Source organism: Nerophis ophidion, linkage group LG13, assembly GCF_033978795.1.
Source record: "Nerophis ophidion isolate RoL-2023_Sa linkage group LG13, RoL_Noph_v1.0, whole genome shotgun sequence".
NCBI classification, from domain to species: Eukaryota; Metazoa; Chordata; class Actinopteri; order Syngnathiformes; family Syngnathidae; genus Nerophis; species Nerophis ophidion.
The window spans coordinates 36,758,044-36,784,887 of NC_084623.1; the positions used below are offsets into that span (position 1 = coordinate 36,758,044).

General features: G+C 38.6%; 1 protein-coding gene across 2 annotated transcripts in view; it reads left to right on the plus strand.

Moving 5' to 3' along the window:
- Positions 1 to 26,844, plus strand: part of pax3b (paired box 3b) — a 68,266-nt gene that overhangs the window by 24,971 nt on the left and 16,451 nt on the right. For both annotated transcript variants that reach the window (XM_061918865.1, XM_061918866.1), the window contains exons 5-7: positions 14,951 to 15,150; positions 17,052 to 17,217; positions 17,557 to 17,771. In XM_061918865.1, the coding sequence (XP_061774849.1) occupies positions 14,951 to 15,150; positions 17,052 to 17,217; positions 17,557 to 17,771 (581 nt within the window). The remainder of the gene's footprint in view (positions 1 to 14,950; positions 15,151 to 17,051; positions 17,218 to 17,556; positions 17,772 to 26,844) is intronic.

The window sequence follows — 26,844 nt, forward strand, 5'->3', positions numbered from 1 at the left end:
TGACCTGTATGGCTGTTGACCAAGTATGCCTTGCATTCCCTTGTGTGTGTGTGCACAACTTGCGTATATTATGTGGCTTGGCTGGCACGCTGTTTGTATGGAGGAAAAGCGGACGTGACGACAGGATATAGAGGACGCTAAAGAGAGTGCCTACAAGGCACGCCCCCAATATTGTTGTCTGGGTGGAAATCGGGAGAATGGTTGCCCCGGGAAATTCTCTGGAGGGCACTGAACCTTGGGAGTCTCCCGGGAAAATCGGGAGGGTTGGCAAGTATGAGTGAATGCGGCGTCACCGCCGCCTTATAATACCGGTGGGCCAGCTCTAATGTTAATGTGTTATTGCCTCAAGGGCCAAATTAAATTACACGGCGGGCCAAATTTGGCCCGCGGGCCGGAGTTTGACACCCATGCTTTAGGGGCTCCATAGACGTGTCCTGAGAAAAGCCTCAGTTGTGTAAATCACAAGTTTGGATCCCGGTGTTGTATGTTTGCTAGCAAGGCTAAAATTTGAATACCGTGATCTTTTATGTGTTTGCAGTGGTCCAGGTTTCTTTACACAACAGGAGCACTCTAGTGTTTTTAGGTATCTGCTATAAAAATACTTGTCTCTTAAATTTTGTACTGAACTCGGGGGCCAGTTTGGTGTCATTCCCAGGCCAGATTTGGCCCACGGGATGCCATTTAAGTCGCACTGTGCTACACTTTCCATTACAAGGGTGTCTACTGTGCGGGCTGGGGGCCTTTATTTGCCCACAGCTTTTTTATTGGCCCTGAACATATCCAGACAATTCAGTTAATACATAATAACATATATTATTGGATATTACACTAATTTGCTTTGTTACTTATAACAGTGGTCCCTAACCTTTTTGAGCCCAAGGACCAGCTCAATGTCCTGCAGACCTCATATTCAAGCATTAATATTAATAAATGAGAATAAACCTATAACAGTTTGAATGTATCACACCAATTGCCACAATGTTATCACACCAAAAAAAAAAAAACTCCCCTCAATGCAGAATCAGTGGCACTCTTGTCTTTGTTTCCCCTGCAAATTATTTTGTTATCTAACCGTAACGGCACACACTTATGTTGGAGGCTCAATCAAGTGCATTAGTGTGACTCGGGCTGCAGCTATCGATTATTTTAGTAATCAAGCAATTCATCCATTAGTTTGTTCGATTAATCAAGTAATCAGATAAAAACTTACTTTTTTTTTTAGCCTCAATGCGTATTATAGGGAAACTATAGTTGATATAAACAGCAATTTTTCTAACTTGCCACAAAAATGTACTTCTATATTTTTCATAAACATTGAAATGACCCTTTCAGCATGTGTGCATTATTAAAAAAACAAAAAACAAAATAAACATATAAAAAATACCATGCTCCTATGTACATTCTATTGCTGCGGGCCTGCGGAAACTATAATTGCGTATTTAAAGTTACGGGAACTCCATTCGGTCCTGTTTTTATACTTCTTTTTTTATAAATTACACTCATTTAACAATTAATTAAAGCAACAGAATATAAATCAAAGCTTTTTTCTCACCAAAACAATCGACTAAATCAACTGTTGCAGCCCTAAGTGTGAAAAGTGAGTGGAAGTGTTTTTTTTTTTTTTTTTTTTTAAATAAAAGACAAAACAAATTCAAAGCTGTATATTTGAAACAAATTTCTGGAATGTTTATTTGTATTTTTAGCTAGCGTAACAGATATTGACCTAAGTTTGATTGGTTTTAGCATCTTTAATATACAAAAAGTATCAAAGTGGCCCCCAAATCCTTCAGTTTATCTGTATGTGGCTATCGGTGGGAAACGTTTGGACACTGCTGTTGTACACCAACAACAACAATGAACATAAATCAACACAGGTGCCCAGACAAACAATCCCACGGGTGCATTTACATGATCAACAGCAACCCACATTGCCCCTGTCACTCCCTTGGGTGCTTGTACAGTTTTACTCTTGAGGAAGGAAGGGGAAGGGGTGGGCTGGAATCCCCCCCGGCTGTGCCCCCATCTCCCCCCTATTTCTCTGTGGAAACTCTTTATGCACCCTCTTCCCCGTCCAGCTCCCCCGTGGGGCAGGTGACAGCCCTCCACTGTGAAGGGCAGAGGGAGCCATGACGGATTCCACAGATGGAGCGTGGAAATCGCCGGCAAAGAGTTCAGCTTTTTGTGACAACAAAGGGCCAGAGAGTCAGAAAGAGAGAAATATGGGTGGAAAAGAATGGCTGGATGGGACAAAGAAAGACACTTAATAAAAACGACATGGAGGAATAGGTATAGCTTGTTTGAAGAAGGGTTTCTATTCGATAACTGTTCACATTTCTTGTGTAAATCTAGCAGTAACACAGCAAAACGAGTTGAGTGTTTTGCAACAGCAGAAATGGGTATTATTTTGTCTATCTTAACAAACATGTAATCAGCGGAAAAAAACAAATAGGCCTTCTTATCCATCTATAGCAAATGTTCAACACTGCTCAGATTTGATGGTGCAATCTCTGAGAAGTTCTTGAAAACACGGTAGCAGCTATAAACGATAGGTGATTCCAAAGTGATTAAGGATTTTTTCGGCCGCCTCAGCTTTCCCAGGGCCCAAATCCCTGTGAAATGCAGAGGAACGTGCATGCTGCTAAAGTCAGGGGAGTCAAAAAGAATTCCATGTGGCCCTGCTCTATGAACTGGAGGGGGAGGCTACAAAAGGCCTCATCTCTTGTTTTTCTGCCAACCTGTCCAAAACTCCCAAGGCCAAACCAAACTCCAAATTCCAGCAGGCTCAATGCTTTGTTTTTGTTTTTTGGTGGCCTCGAAGTTAGTCTCTAAAATATTTTGTGTGCTGAGTTGTTTCACTGAGACACCGTAAGAAAGTCAGTACGGATGTAGGTTGCAAGTATCTTCAGTCTCTATTTCTATTGGCCCTCTATCTTAAATGTTTTACTTCTTGCTGCCCCAATGCTTGAATGTTTCTTTACCAATTTGCCCCTAATACATGTTAAGTTGACTCCCACTGCTATTTGTGTTGCGGGAAGAAACTCGCCGAAGGGGGTGCAAGGATCAGTTTCACACAAGGGGCCCACAGCTAGTTGGATTCCCTTGTACTTTATTGTTGTGTCTAAGGGGGAACTAATACAGTGTTGCACACAAAACAACCCCTGTGCTGAGAGGGAATTAATTAAGTATAACTAGGTATAACAAAAAAGTGCGCACTCTGGCCTTGGTGATCTTATAAGGGGGCCCAATGGTGGGTTGTATGTAGTGAATAAAAAACATGTTGCTAGATTATGGCTAATCACAATAGAATTAATACAGATCTGTGGTGGGGATAGAAAAAGGAGCGAATGGACTGTCACACCAATATTGTCACTGTTGCTCAGTTAGGCTGACCATCAAGTCAAAAATAGTCTTTTTTGTGATTGGGGCAGCTTTAAACACACCATAACGGCATGACGATACGCTTGAAAAAGATGGGTCATTTTGAATTCTGGGTTGACTTGTAGTTATTTATTAACATGGCAGGATAAAGCACAACAAATACAATATATATATATATATATATATATATATATATATATATATATATATATATATATATATATATATTGGGCATTAACAATTATTCGACATAGTGCCGATTAGAAAAATTCATAGGCAAACATTTGATAATGTGGACAAGTCGCTTAATGACATTTAAATCGATAGACCCCGAGTGGGACAAGCAGTAGAAAATGAATGGATGGATGGGACCGCCAGGAATGTTCATGTTTACACTTTTACTCCTTTTGGTAAATAATTGCAACTAACTAAGCCTAACAGTGCTGGATACAAATACTTTTGGTATTGAATGTTATGTTTACATGACATCTTGCACTTGCAGCCTGTACATTTTTATTTTTTTTGCATTTTGGTTTCATACCTTCTGGATTTAAGTAAAACGATCAGTTTCTCAGTAATTTATGTTTGTTTTGTACCAGTTGAAGCCACTAGAAAAGGTCTTAAAAATGAGTTGAAATCAAGTTGCGGACTCAACATCAAACTCAAACGTGTACAGCTGATTATAAACAATAATCAGTGGCTAGTCGACTTCTAAAATAATAACATTATCTTATACGTATATACAGCAATTGCTGGGACATAGAGAAGGGTTAGGATTAAAGTTTTACAGCAACCCTGGTTCAATCCACACCTAGTACCATCCTTGTCACGTCCGTTGTGTCCTTGAGCAAGACACTTCACCCTTGCTCATGATGGGTGCTGGTTAGAGCCTTGCATGGCAGCTCCCTCCATCAGTGTGTAAATGTGTGTGTGAATGAATAAATGTGGAGGTAGTGTCAAAGCGCTTTGAGTAACTTGAAGGTAGAAAAGCGCTATACAAGTACAACCCATTTATCATTATTTAGTATTTATTCGTCCAAATGGAACACAATTTGCACGCATTATACTGTAAGTCTTTTTGGAATATCAGCTCCTCCCCACTAATACACACACACACACACACACACAACAAAATGTTAATATTATCTTACAAATGCAGTATTTGTAATAGTATATGATTTCACCCATCCGTTAAATCAGACCTAGGCAAATTAAGGCCCGGGGGCCACATACTTGAGCTTTTCAATATGGCCTGCTGGACATTGCCAAATATTTTTTTTAGATCTTTAAGATGGAAAGTATAGCTGCCATATGATGTGCAAACTATTTCAATGGTTGGAATCTGCGCTTATGGATGATATACCAGTTACTATGGTAATGTAATTAAGTTACTATGGTAATGTAAGTCAAAGCAGCTCAGTGTGGGTGGGGTGCGTTTCCACAGACGCGGAAGGAGAGTTTCACGACAAAGTTCTAAAGCTTAGTGATGTATCAGCTATATCAGATTGTAAGTGGGTTTATTTTGTACCCTTTGCATTCATATTTTACTGTTTGTTGCATTTTTGTTGCGTTTCACTTGACTGTAAAATGTGTCGATCGAAAGGGGGTGTGACGTTCATATTTTGTCAATTTTCAGGCTTTTATTGTTCGTAGAAAAATGTAAAATTCCATTGTGTTTTTTAAGGCGGTCTGTCATAACGTTTTAGCATTCAATCAGACTATAATGTGAGGTTTAGTATTAGCGTTCCTAAAAATAGATATACAGGCCCCCAGACACATTTTTTTCTCTAAATGTAGCCCCCAAGTCAAACTAATAGCCCTGGCCTGCGTTAAATTAATACTTTTTCCCCCAAATGCAGTTAATATCGTGTTAGAATGTAATGAATGTCAAAGTAACTTTGTTAAGCATGTATATAATAAACTAAACTATTTCCCTTCTACATTTTATTTTGGATGTACATTTACTTCGAGATTGGGGTGCAATATTCAATATGTGGAGAGTGTTTGCATATGTGGTTCTGATATTGTCACCTCCTTTTAGTTGTTATAGAAACTGCACATCTTTGTTATGTGACTTCATACAAAATAAGCTATGCAATATTACGATTATTTGTTTTCAGTCTTGTTTAGCTTTCATTTTTCTTAGCACAGAAATTACCTGACTGAACAGTTCAAATCAAGCGCGTGCACACACACACGCACGCACGCACGCACCCACGCACGCACGCACGCACACACACACACACACACACACACACACACACACACACACACACACACACACACACACAATGCACGCACGCACGCACGCACACACACACACACACACACACACACACACACACACACACACACACACACACACACACACACACACACACACACACATAAGAAGAGGCAGAATAATGGCCCCTGATTAGTCTTTTGTGTGGCTTTTAGTCCACCAGTCCCCCTGTGGAGCCCTGGGACTTTTTTTTCCTTGGGATTTATTCTCTCACAATATTCCTCTTGAATGGAGGTCTGTTTGGCCACAAGACAACAAGGAAGACCGTCACTTGACTTGAGTGTGTGTGTGTTAGTGTAATCAAACAAAGAATGATACAATGCATTTTTTTACAGGTTATAAAAGGGGAGAAAAGCACACATATTTATTTTTTATGCATTCTATATCGTAAATAAAGTCTAGCAAGTGGTGGCCAACAATGCAGGTGGTGGGGATTAAAATGATTCTGTCTATAATAGCGTGCTAAGATAAACTCCAAAAACCTACATCAGTCTTTTCTGTAAGTATGTATGCAGTGTAGTAACGCACCCATTCATAATACCATGTAATATTTAATGTATTTTGGTCATTTTAAACATTATGGCCGCATATTGATTTCACAACCTACGGTATTTCCTTCAACAACAATTACTACTAATTATGGCAGACTTTGTGACAGCCAATAATGACTATTTTGGGACAAATGGTGATCCAGAATTTTATATTTTTGAGCCTGAATTTAATGAGGATGACTTACAACTTTTAGATGCTGAATGATAAGTAGATCATGCTATAAGTATCTATGGATATTGTCATTTTACCAAGCATCATGCAGCAGTATTGTTAATTGCTAAACAAGAAATACAAACTACTGACTAATAAGTCAAGCACTTATATACTCAAACACAACGCGCTAAACAGCGCGTACAAACAATAAAATTGCATGTACTACCAGTGGGGGTGTTGCCTGTGTTCTACTATGCAAGTACAATTGTGAAGGAGCGCAGACCGCCTTATTCAAATAAGGTTTTCGCGTGTACTTTACACGGCTTTCACTATGGAGACACTCGATTATTTACTGCACATTCATGTTTTCATGCTACTACCGGTGGCATTGTGCTAGGTTTTCAAACAAGCTTCAGACATGTAACACTTTTTTCTGGGTATTTTAGAAACAGTTCTGCAGTGCATCTACAATGGAAACAGTGTTCTCTGAAGATGCACTCATGGCTGGCACTATCTGCGAGCAAGAAAATACATATTGCAAACATTTTTTTCCCACATAGGCGATATGTTAATAATATATCTTCTATATGAAAAAACAAACACCATAAAAAAAAGCATCAGCAGACAACAAAACTCATCAACTGAATGTGTTTTAATCACCTCCTCAAAGGGGAACTGTGCTTTTTTGGGAATTTGTTCTTGTTCAAAATCATTATGAGAAACACGATTACAAAAGGTTTTTAAAAATTTTTTTTGCCGACTAACATGTAAAAATCAGCCTGTTCCAGGTGACTATCGATGCAGCTAATGGGAGCAATGCATTCTGCCTCCAAATCACTTTAAAATTGCATCCAACACATCGGTGTGCTATGGCATAGCCGTGAGCTAGCTAAGGAGAGAAATAGGCTCAGCTTCTACGTCAGCAGCTGAATCGCGTTTGACTTCGTAATGCACAACACAATGCGAAAAGACACCAATCTGTACTGAATGAAAAACAAGACCAATGATATCACAGTATCTGTAAAGTATTAGCGCACATTTCATGTTTTGTTTGTACACAGCCAGCTCGACAGCCTATGTACTGTAGTTGTAATAACACGCATGCTGTGCTGCGTGTATCATGATCAATATGAAGTGTGACTGACTCGATGGACAGTTTTTTGTTTGGTCCAGCTGGCCAGGGAAGCTTTTTCAAGTTAGACTTTGAGTAAGCACGCCATTTAGGTCGGAAAAACATGGCTCCAGGTTCCACATTTACGCGGTCAAAGTCACGCCGACTTCACTCTCTTGGCTTCCATCTGCTCCAACGTTTCAACCTATGTTCGTGCTCTCTTCTAGAAGCAGTCGCTCATCTTCTATATGTTCAGCTTCAAAAATATAAAGTTGTGAATCCTCGTGTCCAAAAGTAGTCGTCTTTGTGTTCTATTACCATGAATAGAACACACTTCAATCAATCAATCAGAGTTTATTTCCCGACTTTGAACAGCTAGTGCCTCATCTGATACCTGATAATCTCTCCATGTAGGAGAGTGGTCAGAGCTGAAAAGAAAAGAGATAGCAGATCAACTGGTCTAAAAAGGGGTCTATTTAAAGGCTAGAGTATACAAGTGAGTTTTAAGATGGGACTTAAATGCTTCTACTGAGGTAGTATCTCTAACTGTTACTGGAAGGGCATTCCAGAGTACTGAAGCCCGAATCGAAAACGCTCGATAGCCTGCAGACTTTTTTTGGGCTCTGGGAATCATTAATAAGCCGGAGCTCTTAGAACACAGATTTCTGGCCGGGACATATGGTACAATACAATCAGCAAGCTAGGATGGAGCTAGACTGTTTTGTATTTTATACATACGTAGTAAAACCTTAAAGTCACATCTTAAGTGCACAGGAAGCCAGTGCAGGTGAGCCAGTATAGGCATTATATGATCAAACTTTCTTGTTCTTGTCAAAAGTCTAGCAACCGCATTTTGTACCAACTGTAATCGTTTAATGCTAGACATAGGGAGGCCCAGGGATGTGCACATGATTATAGAGGGCCAGAGGCTCAAAGTCAGAAAAGGGCAGGACATTTTTTTTTGGTCCTTTACACAATATGGAAATTAATATAAAATTAAATTTGCTGATAGGAAGCTAACTACTTAGCTGTGTGTCTTTTGTAGGTAAAAGTGATTACCATTTCTTTTGTGTCAACACATTATTGTCATGAGTTAATTCACATTATCATAGGCGTGGAAGACATGAAAAGCAACAAAACACTGGTTTATTATTAGGCTATCTATTGTTAAAGATAAGCACTTTAATATTGAACATTGAACAGTGCAACATGAACTTTGAAAAAAATACAAAAATAAATACCCAAATAGAAAAAACTTCAATGTGAAAAGCTGTCCTTCTTCCCTTAACTTGATAGGGAAGAAGGACAGATTAAGTATTTCTCACGTAATGCTCAGACTAAACAACTGAAACGCAATACAGGGCCAAAAATATGGACCAGGGGCCAGTAGAGGGCTGTAGGATGGAGGCCACCCATACCCAAATATGCTCCTCAATGTAAATTCAGGGCTTCCATGAAATGCTGTGAAATCAGTGCACAATCAGTAGCAGAGTTGCATCTAAAGCCTCTTTTCTCTCAGGCGTTGCTTCTACACTCTCCTCCTCCTCTCTCTCAGGTGTTGCTCTTAAGGTCTCTGCCTCTCTCTCAGGTGTGACACTTTCTGAGGTCTGTGGTCTTTTTTGAATTCTGGTGCTTGTACTTGGTTTTAGCCATGCATTAAGAGGTCTGCTACCCTTAGCTGCTTCCTGGCGCTCCTTCTCCTTCCTTTTCTGTATCCTTTCTTTTTTTGGCATTGTGCTCCAGGCATAATCAACATGAATCAAGTTTAAATACAGATGGTAATATTCCTAACAGATAACCTACATCTTATATCCCCAGACTGCTGAAATTATTAGTATTATTATTATTAATTATTATTATTATATCATTATCATAATTATTATGACTATTATTGTTATTATTTTGTTAACCCACACAGTAATAGCAAAGTCACAATAAACTTTATATCTAAACCTGTACTGTGAGAGAAATGTGATCCGCCGTAAACACAGTGCATTTTATTTTAAAAATCAACCCGGTGTTTTACTTTGTGTTTTGTACACTACTTCCTGTCTCGCACGATCCGCTCTGTTCTGTGCGGAAATGAAGTGCTGCGCTCAATTGATGCGCTGTGCTCCGATGTCCGGCAAAAACAGAAGCTGACACATTGAATAATAGAATAATACAGCGTTTTTCCGAAATATTACCCATATTAGATGCTGAATAAGTGGACGGCGACTAGACCATAACTCACAGATTCAAGTTGCTCCACTGTAACGTCTCCTCAGTCAGGGGCTCTCTCTCCTCTCACTTACTCACTCACTCGCCCTCTCTTTCTCTCTTTGGCGGAAGGTTCAAACAACCCGGTATTACAAGAAAACGTGGATTTTTTGTTCTGCTGGTTTTTTTTTTGTTTGTTTGTTTTTTTACATCCCTGACAGGAATTTATGAATGTTGTTTAAAGAAAAAAAAACCACACACACACACAGGCAGAGGGCACTTTTTAAGACGAGGCAAAAAAAGGGCAGGAGCTCAAGCACCCATAGGGCCCTATGTGTGCACGTGCCTGGGGAGGCCCCAAAATAATAGGTTACAGTAATCGAGAAGAGATGTAACGAACGCATTAATAATGATCTCAGCGTCGCGAGTGGACAAAATGGAACGGATTTTAGCGATATTACGGAGATGAAAGAAGGCTGTTTTAGTAAAACTCTTAATGTGTGACTCAAATGAGAGAGTTGGGTCGAAGATAATACCCAGAATCTTTACCGAATCGCCTTGTGTAATTGTTTGGTTGTCAAATGTTAAGGTGGTATTATTAAATAGGTGCCCTTACCTAGCAGGACCGATAATCAGCATTTCCGTTTTCAGAGCGTTAAGTTGCAAAAGGTTAGTGGACATCCATTGTTTAATTTCATTTAAACATGCCTCTAGTTGACTACAATCTGGGGTGTTGGTCAACTTTTAGGACATGTAGTGTTGGGTGTCATCATAATAACAGTAAAACCTAACACTGTATTTGTGTATGATGTCACCTAGCGGCAGCATGTAGATGATGAATAGTGCAGGGCCAAGAACCGAACCCTGTGGAACTCCGCACGTTACCTTAACATACTCCGAGGTCACATTATTATACAAATGTAGGAAACACACTGCATCCTGTCAGTAAAATAGGAGTTAAACCAAGAAAAGGCTAAGTCTATCATACCGATATGTGTTTTGATACGTTCTAATAAAACGTAATGATCGACGGTATTGAAAGTAGCGCTCAGATCAAGTAGCAGCAACATGGATGACGCATCAGCATCCGTAGTTAGCAATAGATCATTAGTTACCATTGCGAGGGCTGTTTATGTGGTGTGATTTGCCCTGAAACTGGACTGAAAGGGTTCACAGAGATTAATAGATGCTAAGTGTTCATTTAGCTGTTATACAACAACTTTTTTGAGGATTTTTGAGGTAAAGAGAAGGTAGTTTACCTTGAGGTCAGAATTAATATTAGGTCTTTTGAGCAGAGGATGACTAACAGCTTTTTTTGAATGCTATAAGAACAGTGACAGAGAAAAGTGAAAAGTTATCATATTTAGCACTGATGGTCCTAATATTACGAGCATTTTCTTGATAAGTTCCCCAGGAAGTGGGTCAAGTAAACATGTGTTGGTTTTGTTCAATCGACACTTCGCAGGAGTTACTCGAGTGTTATTTCTTCAAAAAGAGAGAGATTAATTTGGAGGGCAATATCCGTCGTGCATACATTCGTATCTGTGTTAAAAGGAATCAGTTGTAGCTGTCATTTTTTAGTTAAATTTTCTTATTAAAAAAATTCAAAAAGTCATCAGCCGAGTGGGTGGAGCTACTGGGAGAAGTCTCTTTTTGGCTTAGCAATGCTGCCGTATTGAACAAATATTTAGGATCGTTTTGATTTATTGAGATTGGAGTAGTAATTAATTTTCCAACTTTCTACATGATAGTTTAAGAGATCTTCTGTAAACCAGGGGTACGTCCTTTAGGGGCCTTTTTTTAGTTTTAGCGGTGCTATGCTATCAATAGCGTCGCGCAAGGCATCGTTAAAGTTGTTAGTGAGGTTATAAATAAAGCCCACATAATTTGGGATTGGCGGCATTAGGGAAGGCAGTAGGCCAGCAAGAGTCATAGTTGTGACAGCATTGTTGTTGTGGCTATTAGTAGCTTGTTGACAATAAGTCAGAACTTCAACTTTTATAAGGTAATGATCAGACATTACTTTAGTGTACGGGAGTATAATAACTTTGGAGGTGGTGACACCCCGGATAAGGATTAGATCTATAATATTCCCGTTGCAATATGTGGATTTATTTATTATTTGTGTAAAACAACAGCTATCGAATTAAAGTCTGAGGCGCCAAACATGGAGGGTCTGATTGGGTATTCATATGGATATTAAAGTCCCACATTATAATGATATTATCTGCATGCGTCACTAGATCAGCGACAAACTCTGAAAATTCACTGATAAAGTCCGAATAGGGTCAGGGGGGCGGTAGATAACCGGCAGATAGAGAGGTAGCGGTGTGACAGACCTCATAGTAAGCACCTGATATGTTTTTTTAAAAAGCCCATATTATAGGTAGTGGGCTGTTTTGACTAATTTTTGTTAATGGTATCCGTAGTAGTGATATTAATAACGTTACTTTTATTTTGTGTAGTGCGCTTTAAATCATTTCGATCACATCTAGCAATTGCTATGATGGGGATTTTGAGATTATTGGCTCAGTGCTGCAACAGATTTAATGCTTCATAATTTGCCACCTCAGATGAGCGCATGTTCATCTCTGGCACAGTCACAGCAGAAAAAAACATAATGTGAGTTGTGTATTATTCCACGAGAAATGCTATGTGTGAGGGAATTTTCCAGCCTGGTGCTGGTTAGTTCTATCTTAACTGACTCCTCACTCAGACTAACAGACACTGTAATTGCCTGTGTCCGAGCTTGCTGTAGTGTTGTTAGTCAAGTGTGACTCAGCCAGTAATCTATGTTCCTAGATAGAGTGATGGCGCCTTCCCGGTTAGGGTGAAGGCCGTGCCTCCTCAGCAAGACAGGTTTGCCCTAAAAATAAACGTTAGTCCCTGTTCTCTACAAAAAATCATTGCCTCTCGCAGGTTGGGGGTCAGAGACAATTTTCAACGACATCAACAACATATTTGTAGTGAGATTACAACTCCGAGCTATGTTCCTCTTTGTAATCTCTGACTATCTCATTTTAGTGTCATTGGAGCAAACATGTACAACTATGTTCGAGTAGCTAGTGGTGCGATTAGCCTGTCGTACGTTTTGACTAGGCCTGTTGCGAGTTAGCTCCCTAAGAGTAACTTCGATGTCAGGTGTTCTGGCCACGGGAATATACTTAATTATGGCTGGTTTGCTAAACTGTATGTTTCGGGTAATGGAGTCCCCTATGACTAAGGTGTGGTGCCCAGTAAACTGGGGTGTATGACTAGCTAAAAAGGTAAATCTATTTTGTGTCTCAACTGGTTCACCCTGGCTTGTAGGCTGCTTAAAACTGCTGCAAGCTGGGCTAGTCAGCTCGCTATAGCTAACACTAGCAAATGTGTCCGCAGCGTCTAAAGTTATGAAATTACTCTACTTTTGTTGGCGAACACGGTCCTATTGTAGGGCCAACCTAGCCATAAGAGTGGTGCACGAAGAGCAGGGAGCCATACTCATTCACGTTGTTTCTTTCACTGATTTGAGTTCCTTCTGTCTTCGGAGAAGTGGCCGCAACTTGTGGGAGAGCAGATTCCTTCAGAACGTAGCCGCCTTTGCCGCACTGGGCTTAGCTTTGTTTGCTTAGCAGCTAGCTGAGAGAGGGTCAGTGAGACAGAGAGGGGGTGGTTTGCAAGTTTGATAAGACTAGTAAGTATGTTTCGGAAGGATTAAAGAAAGCTGTAAAACAATTAGAAGCACAGAGATGGAAAGATAATACTTAGCTTTTTTTGTGGCAGCAGCGAGCAGTCACTCATGGCAAACAGGAAACAGATGTTTGTATCCGTAAGTAGGAACACATAATTTGTTGCCGGAAGTCAGAAGTGTGCTGCAATGGAAACAGAAATAAATGCGCCGGGATAATTATTTCCGGCAATGCATGAAATGACCAAAATACAGTAGATATTGTACACATTAGATATTGTCTGTTACTACATTATATTTAAAACATTAATTCAGGGTTTTGAAGTTATCTTAGGGGGTTGTGAAGGCTACAACACTCAGTCACATTAACCGCATCTTCCAAGCGTTTTTTATCTTCTTTAAAATCCTCCTCAAAAAAGACATGTGTTCTTATCTCTCATAATGATTGTGAACGATCGGTAAAATTCCAAAAATAGTGCAGTTCCCTTTCAAGTCATCCAGCGGCTCTAAAATTATAAAATTATCATTTTGAATAGACAATATGTCTAATATTTTTTTAGTTTTCACAGTCTATATATGTTGACAAGCACACATAGGACGGTCCTTTCTCCCAGCCCTGTGTGTAACTGTCAGTTTGCACACACTTTTTACATGTTATAAATAAATACACAAAACAGCCCCTGCAGTTGTGTTTTAGTCTCAATAGATCACACTGCTTGCGCTAAGTAAATATATTTGCATCCGGTATTGTGGGTGTTCTGATGACCAGCATATATTTTGCATATTCATTAAGACCGATGCTAAATAGATTGTGTTTCTTATTCTGCTCACTAAAGAGACGCAATCCTCTGTGCGCATCACGTTTGTGTGTACTATCAAGTGTTTCACTTTAGTAGATCAGACACTTACTGTCCGCTTTCAGTGATATGCCGACTGATGGGATGTTTATATCTTTCAGCACATTTGTTTGCCCCGTTTAGATGATGAATTAATGCTGATACCCACTCCTCAGGTAAAAAAAAAAAGGTGGGCGCAAATGAGCTTATTGTTGCGTCATCCTCTCGAAGTTTTTGGATCTGAATTAAACTTCAAATTTTATTGCCATATGGCTAAAACCCAGTAACATACACGAGGCATGATTTATAATCTAGCACAAACGGTTACCATCTCAGAGGTGATGCAGCATCTTAGTATGTCAATTACTACATAAGTTAGTTTACCACTCAGTGGTCAATGTGCTGTCTTCCTAAAAATTGTTCCTCGGCGTTAGCTATCATAATAACAATGGCGCTAATACTTGGATAATATGCAGGTCACAACATGTAAATGGAGTTTTGTTGGCGTTTTTTTTATGTTTTAGAAGGCTGTATAGGTAGAATAGATGACTCCATTGTTAGCCGTCTAGTACAAGCCGTGGTTTACTATTTAGAATACATATTACAGAGAATGACTTGTGTTGTTGTCACACATAGGGATTGTGAATGATAGGCAAAATTCCAAAAAAAGACTCACAATAATGAGTGCTCAATTATAAACTGTTTATTTTGGTTTTGTCTGAAAATTTTATCAAAGATGACATGGTTTCTTTTTCTTTTTTGCTGAATAGCAAGTCACTCAGATGAGGGTTCAGACGTGGAGTCAGAGCCTGACCTTCCATTAAAAAGGAAACAGCGGCGCAGTCGGACCACGTTCACAGCAGAGCAGCTGGAGGAGCTGGAACACGCTTTTGAGAGGACCCACTACCCTGACATCTATACCAGGGAGGAGCTTGCCCAAAGAGCTAAACTAACTGAGGCCAGGGTGCAAGTAAGAGATGGCATACACACGTAGGTCACAACATTAAATACACTTCCAAAATAAAAGCAAATATGATAACGCTTTCGCTTACTAAATGTATTGACCTGTATTGATGTACAGTTTAAAGTGATACATAAGTAAATTGTAGTTTGTAGCAGTACATATTCATAATACTAAAAGCTTTAACTCATACTTATCATTACATTGCAATGCACTTATAATACTAATTCTGACCTAATACAAAACAATGTGTATTTGTAAACAGAGGAATAGAAAAGCACAACAGTTTATAGTATATAGTTTTACATGCAGACAACAAGGGGAAATACATATCAATGATGAATAAACTGGATAAATGAACAATATTCATACATTTTGACTTCATTGAAGACTCTTTGTAGTTTGCTTCAAGTTATTTTGTTGAATCAAAAGTGTTCCCGCCTGTGTTACTTTCTTAGATCCCATACCGGGGTATTGTGCAATCATAGAGACTGAGTCACCATTGCGAGGGATTTTTTGTTCTTTACGGAATGATACATGGGATTCTGGTTGGCCGTATAACCGAGATGGTATATGAAGACTAGGGCAACATTTTCGGAGTAAACCCAATCACCCAAAAAATGGGATGTACGATATTAGCTAGCACTATATTCAATGGTAGTTATTTCCGCTCCAAATTTGTTATTTGAAAATCTAATCACTTTTAACTTATCCAATACCTAACATTTCCTGAAAGTTTCCTTAAAATCTGCCCATATTGTTTTTAGCTATACAGCGCTACCTCACTACTTCTCTGTTCACTCTGTGTGGTCTCACTGCATCGCACATATTAAAGTACCACTGACTTCATTGGGATTTAAGTGAAGTTTAATGCTAAAATTATGTTGGTTTTCGAGTGTGTGAAGTGTTTTAAGAGCAGAGCAGGTGTTTATAAGTATGTGTGTGAAAGCTGTTTTTGTGTGTATGGAGGACTTATACAATTGTTAAATGCATATAATGGGGCGGCATGGCGTAGTGGGTAGAGTGGCCGTACCAGAAACCTGAGGGTTGCAGGTTCGCTTCCCACCTATTGACATCCAAATCGCTGCCGTTGTGTCCTTGGGCAGGACACTTCACCCTTGCCCCCGGTGCCGCTCACACTGGTGAATGAATGATGAATGAATGATAGGTGGTGGTCGGAGGGGCCGTAGGCGCAAACTGGCAGCCACGCTTCCGTCAGTCTACCTCAGTGCAGCTGTGGCTACAGATGTAGTTTACCACCACCAGGTGTGAATGAATGATGGGTTTCCACTTCTCTGTGAGCGCTTTGAGTATCTAGCAATAGAAAAGCGCGATATAAATCTAATCCATTATTATTATTATTATTTACCTCCTGGCAAAGGTAATTAATCAAATGATAAAAGAAATAGCCATGTACCTGACCCTCTGGTCAGTCATCCACTCTCTTTGTCTCTGTGGGTGGAGGCAGCACCGCTGACATACAACAGAGAAGTTAAGTATAGTTAGGTAAACGTAAGGCAACGTAATAAAAAGATTCAAATCACCTCCGAATCCTAATCCATATCCCATTTCAAAATGTTTCTCAAAGTTTCATTAAAATCCGGCCATAACATTTTTGAGTTATGTTGCAAACTAACTGGCAGACAAACACACACACCCCAATAACTACATCAAAGACAGAATTTTTAATACATAAGCACTATTGCGTTTACAGTCAACTCTCAAGGAATTCATATACTTTTAAAATGTTTTTTCTCCTCTGGAATGTACAAAATTTCCCGGCATACTCCATAAGGGAAGTTGAAACCCCAAATTGTACGCTCAGTTAATATTAATGCAGTGTGTTTTGTTATGATGTGAGCAACAACAATACAAACGCCACAACACACACTCACTAACAACTTCACCAGGTCTGGTTCAGCAACCGTCGAGCCAGGTGGCGGAAGCAAGCAGGAGCCAATCAACTAATGGCCTTTAATCACCTGATCCCAGGAGGTTTCCCACCATCAGCCATGTCCAGTATTGCCCCTTACCAGCTTTCTGACAGCACCTACCCATCTTCATCTATAGCACAAGGTACACAAGATCTGACATGATTGACAAATATACTACACACAGGTGTATGTATTTGGCAAATATACATGTGACAAATTCCTTATAATAACTCCTCATATTTTTGTTTCTAATGAACACTCTTAAACTTAGAGAATATATATTCACAAGGATGTATCCATGTTGTTTATACTGATATTGTTAAAGTTACACTAATTTTTGTGTAGTTAGTAATAGTACTGGTGCAGCACTGCATTACATTCAGTGCTGTATCTAATAGATTAAAAAGGTACATTGTAAATCCTAATATTTTATTTTGGCAATAATAGAAAATGCTGAAGGATTTATTTTCTTGGTTTTTAGTCGCTGACCCGCCCAGCACGCTACATCGGCCACAGCCTCTTCCTCCCTCCTCAGGCCACCAAGTGTCAAATGGTGGAGGTCAAAGCGAAGGAAGTTCTGCCTACTGCCTAGCCTCTGGGCGCCACTCCTTCTCAGGATACTCAGAAAGCTTTGCGAGTCCAGGGGGCCCAGCCAATCCCATGAACCCAGCCATTGGAAATGGACTCTCTCCACAGGTGAGACAATAGCCTTAACATCAGTTATGTTTGGTATCTAAAGTAAAATTTTAATTCCAAAATAATTAGCATAGTTCTGTCTATCTGTGTTGGCCCTTCGATGAGGTAGCGACTTGTCCAGGGTGTTTCGATAGATGGAAGCTAGTTTCCAAATTCTTATCATGCTGTTTGTGTCGTAAATTGCTTAACGTGAGTCTGACTTTGACACTTACTAACACCTATTCCTGTGTGTTCACTTCTATGACTATGTATACACTGCAGGACAAAGTGGCCCAAATCAGATATTTTTGAAATCAGATTTTTTTCCAGCTGACTGTTTACAATGCAAAAAAAATTTGATTTTTATCATACCTTGATGTCACTTGCATGCGCACTTCGATGAAGTGAAAACAAAGGAAGTTGACAGGGAGGAAATCGCTACTACTAAAAAACAACAGAGGAGCCAGATGAGGTGGTTTGGGCATCTGCTCAGGATGCCACCCGAACGCCTCCCTAGGGAGGTGTTTGGGGCACGTCCGACCGGCAGGAGGCCAAGGGTAAGACCTAGGACACGTTGGGAAGACTATGTCTCCCCGGCTGGCCTGGGAACGCCTCGAGATCCCCCGGGAGGAGCTGGACGAAGTGGCTGGGGAGAGGGAAGTCTAGGCTTCTTTGCTTAGGCTGCTGGCTCCGCGACCCGACCTCGGATAAGCGGAAGAAAATGGATGGATGGAAAAAATAATTATATTTGAATAACTTTCAAATATAATTGAAATACAATTTTAAATATACTATATAATAAGTTGTGCATAATTATTACATATTATTACAAAAGTAATAATATGATATCAGACTTCCAAGAACCCCAGCAATTCAGTCCCAAACATTTTGCAATGCACATGTCGGGATTGGTAGACCTACAGCAACAAGAAACAAGCAGTCAAGTGCTCAGAGCAGACTCAACCTGACTGCCTCGAGGTAATGTTACAATTTTCCATGCTGACAAAGCAAGAAAAAGTTGCTGGAAAGTACAATAAGGCTCTACTTTAGAAAATGTTATAGACTAATGCTAGTTTACTTAGGCTATGCCATAGACATTCTACTAATTAGCAATAGCGAAATTACACAGCTATTTCAACACTTTTAATTTTGGTAGTGAAAACTACACCTAAGTTGCACATTACAATCAAACCGTTGTTGTGTAATAAACACAATATTTTCAGCATAAACACTTTGTAGGGCTCAACAAAAGAAAAGACTGGTACATCAAACTAAATGGCAAATACTACTTCCTGGCTTATTGGGCATAGCCTATACATTATTGCTAGGGGTGTGGGGAAAAATCAATTCGAATACAAATCAAATTGAATATGTTGTGCGATTCAGAATCGATTCTCATTTTTAAAAAATCTATTTTTATTTATTCATTTATTTTTTTTAATCAATCCAACAAACCACTACACAGCAATACCATAACAATGCAATCCAATTCCAAAACCAAACTTGACCCAGCAAGACTCAGAACTGCAAAAAACAGAGCAATTGAGAAGACACAAACACGACATAGAACAAACCAAAAGTAGTGAAACAAAAATGAATGTTATCAACAACTGTGTCAATTTTAGTTATAATTTCAGCATAGCAGTGATTAAAAATCTCTCACTGACATTATCATTAGACATTTATAAAAATAAAAAAAAAGAACAATAGTCTCACAGTGGCTTACGCTTGCATCGCATCTCATAAGCCTGACAACACACTGTGTCCAATGTTTTCACAAAGATAAAATAAGTCATATTTTTGGTTCGTTTAATAGTTCAAACAAATTTACATTATTGCAATCAGTTGATAAAACATTGTCCTTTACAATTATAAAAGCTTTTTAAAAAAAATCTACTACTCCGCTTGCATGTCAGCAGACTGGGGTAGATCCTGCTGAAATCCTATGTATTGAATGAATACAGAATCGTTTTGAATCGGAAAAATATCGTTTTTGAATCGAAAATCGAATTGAATAAAAAAAATCGATATATTATCGAATCGTGACCCCAAGAGTGGTATTTGCTTTTTTGGCAAAATCTAGTATTCAGAATAATCAATCAAGTTAAAATCATGATGCAGTAAGTTGAATGGTGACTTTTGTAACTGGATACTTTCTAACACGCTTCTGCCATGTAGATCTTGTATCTGTAAGTAATTTTATAATTATTTGATTTTGAAAAATGTTGTGTTTTAGACTGCAATATTGTTGAATTTACGACACTTACTGCATATGTATATATTTTGTGGTATCGTGTGCTTAGTTGTTGTGTAGCTGCTAGCTCCTAGTAGCCTATACACCTATTAGGGGTGTGGGAAAAAATCGATTCGAATTTGAATTGCGATTCTCACGTTGTGCGATTCAGAATAGATTCTCATTTTTAAAAAATCGATTTTATTTTTTTGAAATTTTTTTCAATCAATCCAACAAAAATCTACTACTCTGCTTGCATGCCAGCAGACTGGGGTGGATCCTGCTGAAATCCTATGTATTGAATGAATAGAGAATCCTTTTAAATCGGGAAAAAAATCGTTTTTGAATCGAGAATCGTGTTGAATTGAAAAAAAAAATCGATTTTGAATCCAATCGTGACCCAAAGAATCGATATTGAATGGAATCGTGGGACACCCAAAGATTTGCAGCCCTAAAAACCTACCATGTTTACTTTTTGTATATGACTTCACTAAAATGGAAGAAAAGACCAACCTTGTGTGCTCATTTGAGGTTCATTTAGTTAGCTGTCCACCTTTGCATAAGTAATTGCACTGCAGGACTGCGTGTATCAGAGTTAAATGCCAGCCGATATAATCTGATAATTTTTTTTTTAACTGGTGTTGGTCTGGTAGCCAATATCATTATTGGATCGGACCTAATTGTAAAAACCCAAAAAGCAACCAGAACGATGTGCAGGCTGAAATAATGTTTTTGCAAAATTCTCAAGACGTCAAAATCTTCAAATAATATGTCCGTAATAGAGATCGCTAACGTTTGGAATTTCCGCTATGACACGTTGATCATTCTGGGAACTGATGGCAGCAGAGGCCATGACTTGTATCTGAGGAGCAGAAGAAGGCATCACGGGGCGCGGCTGTTGTTGTTTATTTTATGGGGTCCGCCAGCCCATTTATTTAGACCCCCACTGTAGCAACTAATCTATTTTGTCTCCAAATACAATGTGACATTGGTTACTTAAGCACTATGATAAGCGCACTTTAAAAACTTGATTACATGAATTACACCTTTATAATACTTTTTTGAATTTTTACAAATATATCACTTACCACTTGCTTCTTTTTACATATTGTTGTCTTTTTATATGATTTTAGATATGAAAAAAACATACGTTTACACAAATTGTTTACTGTGTACTTACACAGTTAAACATTGTGCCTCAAGGAATGTGTCTTGTGATTACATTCTTAAAATGCCTTCACTGGTATCCCCTCTTGTGAAAGCAAAATTCATTTTTATTTGTATATATTTCCTATGGCGGGGAAAAAATATCCAGACTCAGACTTTTTTTCCTTCGTCCCGACATTCTTCTTTGTAAACTCCTTGACCACTGATTCGAGCCTCTGGCAAGGGCAGTGCTTCGATAAGAAACACCCTGGAATGGTGAGTCAACAGCCCTCATATGAGGCTGGAGAGGCTCCAGAGGGAGAGTGAGAGAGCGAGACGGGCAAAGATATGTAACAAACAGAAATATGACACATGAGAGTCACAAGACTAGATTAACTGTTTGACTGTGTGACAAACTTTGGCAACTGTGTTTTGCTACTCATTTATGTGTGCACCATATTGTGTTTGGAAAATGTTACAGGGCATGGTAGGAAACTTCTCCTCTCTCCAAATCAATATGGACTCATCCCTTTTCTCCTACTTGGGAAATGATTTAAACAAGACCATGTGTGTGAGTGGATGTAGAATAACTGGAAGGGTAGGGAGGACCCGTAGTTTTGCATACCTGCTTCTCATTAGGACAACTTGAGAAGCCTTGAGGCTTTTGCTTGATCCGATGGAGGTGGGATGCGATACATTTAGAGCGAGCAGGTTCAATTACACTTACTTTTAAAGGTGATGAACACAGCCTACATTTATTATCGGCTTTCTGATTTTCGCTGGTGAATTCAGTGAGCATCTGAGGGTGGATACCAGTTGAACCCTTTGCCCAGCGGCACTTTTCCATCCTTTGCTTGCCAAATAATAGTCTTCCAAATTTGATTATTGTGTCACTAATAAAAAACAGGTCAGGAGCTTACGCTTTTTTAAGGTCTTTCTTTCGAGACCACTAAATCTTTCTCAGAGATAATTTATCTTGTGCCGTTTGTTTTTGTATCTGTGGAATTTTAAAATGACTGTGGTTGTAGGTCTGTGACCAATTGGTTAATTGTCTTTTCCTGGTGCTGTTTGTATGCTGGGAGCCTTTTGAAGGGTTGCTTCAACAATTATTTATGTTATCTGATAAAAATATAATGGGAACACCTAATCATCTCAATATAAGTTAACCAACAACCCAATCAAGTCAAGGCAAAGGCATACCCCTGGAGGCCAGAGGTAGCCTGAGTGCCAACAGATTATTGGGATGAGCTCCTCACATCCATTATCAGACCATAAACTGGTGCAATGGGTCTTGGATTCTATTTCTGTTTCATCATAATACTTGGCATGTGTGTCATTGTTTCTTTTAGAGGATGAAGGAGCAATTGCTGTTTTGCAGGCGATGATCTAGAGCAGTGGTTCTCAAATGGGGGTACGCGTACCCCTTGGGGTACTTGAAGGTATGCCAAGGGGTATGTGAGATTTTTTTTTAAATATTCTAAAAATAGCAACAATTAAAAAATCCTTCATAAATATATTTTTTGAATAATACTTCAACAAAATATGAATGTAAGTTCATAAACTGTAAAAAGAAATGCAACAATACAATATTCCGTGTTGACAGCTAGATTTTTTTTTGTGGACATGTTCCATAAATATTGATGTTAAAGATTTCTTTTTTTGTGAAGAAATGTTTAGAATTAAGTTCATCAATCCAAATGGATCTCTATTACAATCGCCAAAGAGGTCACTTTAAGTACCCGGGCGGTATGGCTCGGGTGGCCATGCCAGCAACTTGAGGGTTCCAGGTTCGATCCCCGCTTCTGCCATCCTAGTTAATGCCGTTGTGTCCTTAGGTAAGACACTTTACCCACCTGCTCCCAGTGCCACCCACAGTGGTTTAAATGTAACTTAGATAATGGGGGGTTGCCCACATATGCGGTCCTCTCCAAGGTTTCTCATTGTCACTGTCACTGACGTCCCACTGCGGTGCGTTTTTCCCTTGCCTTTATGTGGGCTCTGTACCGAGGATGTCGTTGTGGTTTGTGCAGCCCTTTGAGACACTTGTGATTTAGGGTTGTATAAATAAACATCGATAGATTGATTTCACAACGTAAAGTGCTTTGAGTCACTAGAAAAAGGGCTATGTAAATATAATTCACTTCACTTCACTCCTATGTGTAGAGATCTGTATTTATAATTGAATCACTTGTTAATTTTTTAACAAGTTTTTAGTTATTCTTATATCTTATTTTCCAAATAGTTCAAGAAAGACCACTACAAATGAGCAATATTTGACATAGTGCTTTATTTTACTTCTTTATCAGTTTTTTTCAACCAAAAATGCTTTGCTCTGATTAGGGGGTACTTGAATTTAAAAAAATGTTCACAGGGGGTACATCACTGAAAAAAGGTTTAGAATCACTGATCTAGAGTCCCATTAGGCTACTGTTTATGTACCAGAATCAGTGCAAATTTCGGCGTATTTAAAAAGGCTTAGCCCAGGGGTGACCAGCATACGGCCCGTGGGTTGCATTAGGCCACGAACAGGTTTTATCAGGCCAGTGGGATTAGTTTGCTAAATATAAAAATGAGCCGAAATTCTTTTTAAATTTGTCCACAAGATGGTGCAAAAGCAATTATTTTTATCTTTGTAGATTATACTACATATGTAAACAAAAATAAACCACATGATGTTAATGCACCAGTCGAGCAAACTACATAAATAACATCCTGTAATTTGATTTTGATAAAAATGTTTTTATCTTGATGGATTGAAAATTAACACCAGGGAGTTGATTGATGAACATTATCACATACTTTATTCAGAAAGTATAAATAACGACAAATAAAGATAGAATACTATTGACTGAAACATGTAAGTGTAAAAAAACAAAACCCCAACAACATTATGATTTGTACATTTTCAAACAAAGAAAACAATCTGAAGTTGTCTTTATTTTTAAGTTATCGTGCCATGAGTTTACCAGTCCGCCCCCCCCCCCCCCATCTAACAGGAGTTTGAAACCCCTGGATTAGGGGATCATGAGAAAATATTTAAAATTGAATGGAGTGGATTTATACACTTTTGAAAAAATAATTTTTGAAAGATTTAACCATTTATCATCACTACGACGTTACTGCATGCCACTCCTTCACTTACTTTGACACTTACGAAGATTTGAAATAGAGAATATTGGAGGCACGTCATGTCTCTATCTGGAGAAGACGATGTTGGACTTATTTGTGCATCGCTAAGTACCGTATTTGGTTAACATAACAAGAGCCGTGCTGCTGTGATCTTGCTGTGATAAATATAATACGTTTGTTTGCAGTTGATATCTGTTACTAATATTAGTCTCATGTACAATTCATTTCTGAAGTTGTTTATATCATGTGAAGTTAATATTTTATTTAACGATTTAGCTATACATGTCCCTGTTGTTTAGCAGCGTTTGCTATTGATTTCAAGTCTCGATATGACGTTGAGCCTACAAGAGATTTATTAATGTAGTATACTAATACTATTAAGGGTATTTTCTTGATGGTAACAAATAGCACCAAAGACGCTATAAGGCGGTCATCTGTATCGAATAGAGCACTTGGCTTTCGTGCACAACAACAAAGCTTTTAGTTTCTGTTATGAAAATCGACAACAATTATACAGTGGATTGGATCAACAATTTCAATGTTTATTCATTTAGTTTTATTTAGGCAAAGCAACCATTTACACGCTCTAAAACACTACTAAAAGTAGAGGAACAAAACATTTCTCAAACAAATTAAATGTTCAAACAAACATTTTACAAAAATTGTTGCAGACATGAGCATGATCCGAATGTAATCCACAAGATGACAAAAGTGATACTGTATTTTTAAGAACCATTTCCTTTGGTGCACTTTTGTTATTTCCATGACTTTATAACCTTTATAAATGTTTTCTTTTAGGACTGTATGAAAGCGATTTCCTATCTCTCTAGTTCAGTGGTTCGCAACCTTTTTTTGTGATGTACCGCCTGAGAAATTTTTTTTAATTCAAGTACCCCCTAATCAGAGCAAAGCATTTTTGGTTGAAAAAAATAGATAAAGAAGTAAAATACAGCACTATGTCATCAGTTTCTGATTTATTAAATTGTATAACAGTGCAAAATATTGATCATTTGTAGTGGTCTTTCCTGAACTATTTGGAAAAAAAGATATACAAATAACTAAAAACTTTTTGAAAAATAAACAAGTGATTCAATTATAAATAAAGATTTATACACATAGAAGTAATCATCAACTTAAAGTGCCCTCTTTGGGGATTGTAATAGAGATCCATCTGGATTCATGAACTCAATTCTAAACAATTCTTCACAAAAAAAAAAAATCTTAAACATCAATATTTATAGAACAAGTCCACAAAAAATCTCGCTGTCAACACTGAATATTGCATTGTTGTATTTTATTTTCACAGTTTATGAACTTACATACATATTTTGTTGAAATATTATTCAATAAATATATTTATAAAGGATTTTTGAATTGTTGCTATTTTTAGAATATTTTTTTAAAATCTCACATACCGCTTGGCATACCTTCAAGTACCCCCAGGGGTACACGTACCCCCATTTGAGAACCACTGCTCTGTTGAACGATTGGAACACCCAAAAATAAGAATACCAATACGGCTTTTTCTGCTCAAACTCTTAATTGTTTTAATGCTACACTCAAGCTGAGGCACTATTAAAGGCCTCCTGAAATCAGATTTTCTTATTTAAACGAGGATAGCAGGTCAATTCTATGTGTCATACTTGATCATTTTGCGATATAGCCATATTTTTGCTGAAAGGATTTAGTAGAGAACATCCACAATAAAGTTCGCAACTTTCGGTGCTAACAGAAAAGGCCTGCCTCTACCGGAAGTCACAGACGATGACGTCACATGTTTGATGGCTCCTCACATCTTCACATTGTTTTTAATGGGAGCCTCCAACAAAAACAGCTATTCGGACCGAGAAAACAACAATTTCCCCATTAAGGGAAATTGAGGATGAAAGATTCGTGTTTGAGGATATTGATAGCGACGGACTAGAAAAAAAAAAAAAAAAGTACAAAAAAAACGCGATTGCATTGGGAAGGATTCAGATGTTTTTAGACATATTTACTAGGATAATTCTGGGAAATCCCTTATCTTTCTATTGTTTTGCTAGTGTTTTAGTGAGTTTAACAGTACCTGATAGTCGGAGGTGTGTGTCCACGGCCGTGTGTCTTGACGCAGTGTCTCAGCAAGTCGACGGCAGCTTTATGGGCAGCACAAGCTCAGCTGATCTCCGGTAAGAAGCGACTTTTTACCACAATTTTCTCACCGAAACCTGCTGGTTGACATTCGGTTCGGATCCATGTTCGCTGTGATCCATAGTACATTTTCACCTCGGTGAATTTTAAACAAGGAATCACCGTGTGTTTGTGTGGCTAAAGGCTAAAGCTTCCCAACTCCATCTTTCTACTTTGACTTCTCCAATATTAATTGAACAAATTGCAAAGGATTCAGCAACACAGATCTCCGAAATACTGTGTAATTATGGGGTTAAAGCAATCGACTTTTAAGTGTGTGTGTGCGCAGCGCTCATATTTCCTAAAAACCTGTGACGTCTTGCGTACACGTCATCATTACGCGACGTTTTCAGTAAAAAACTCCCGGGAAATTTTAAATTGCAATTTAGTCAACTAAAAAGGCCGTATTGGCATGTGTTG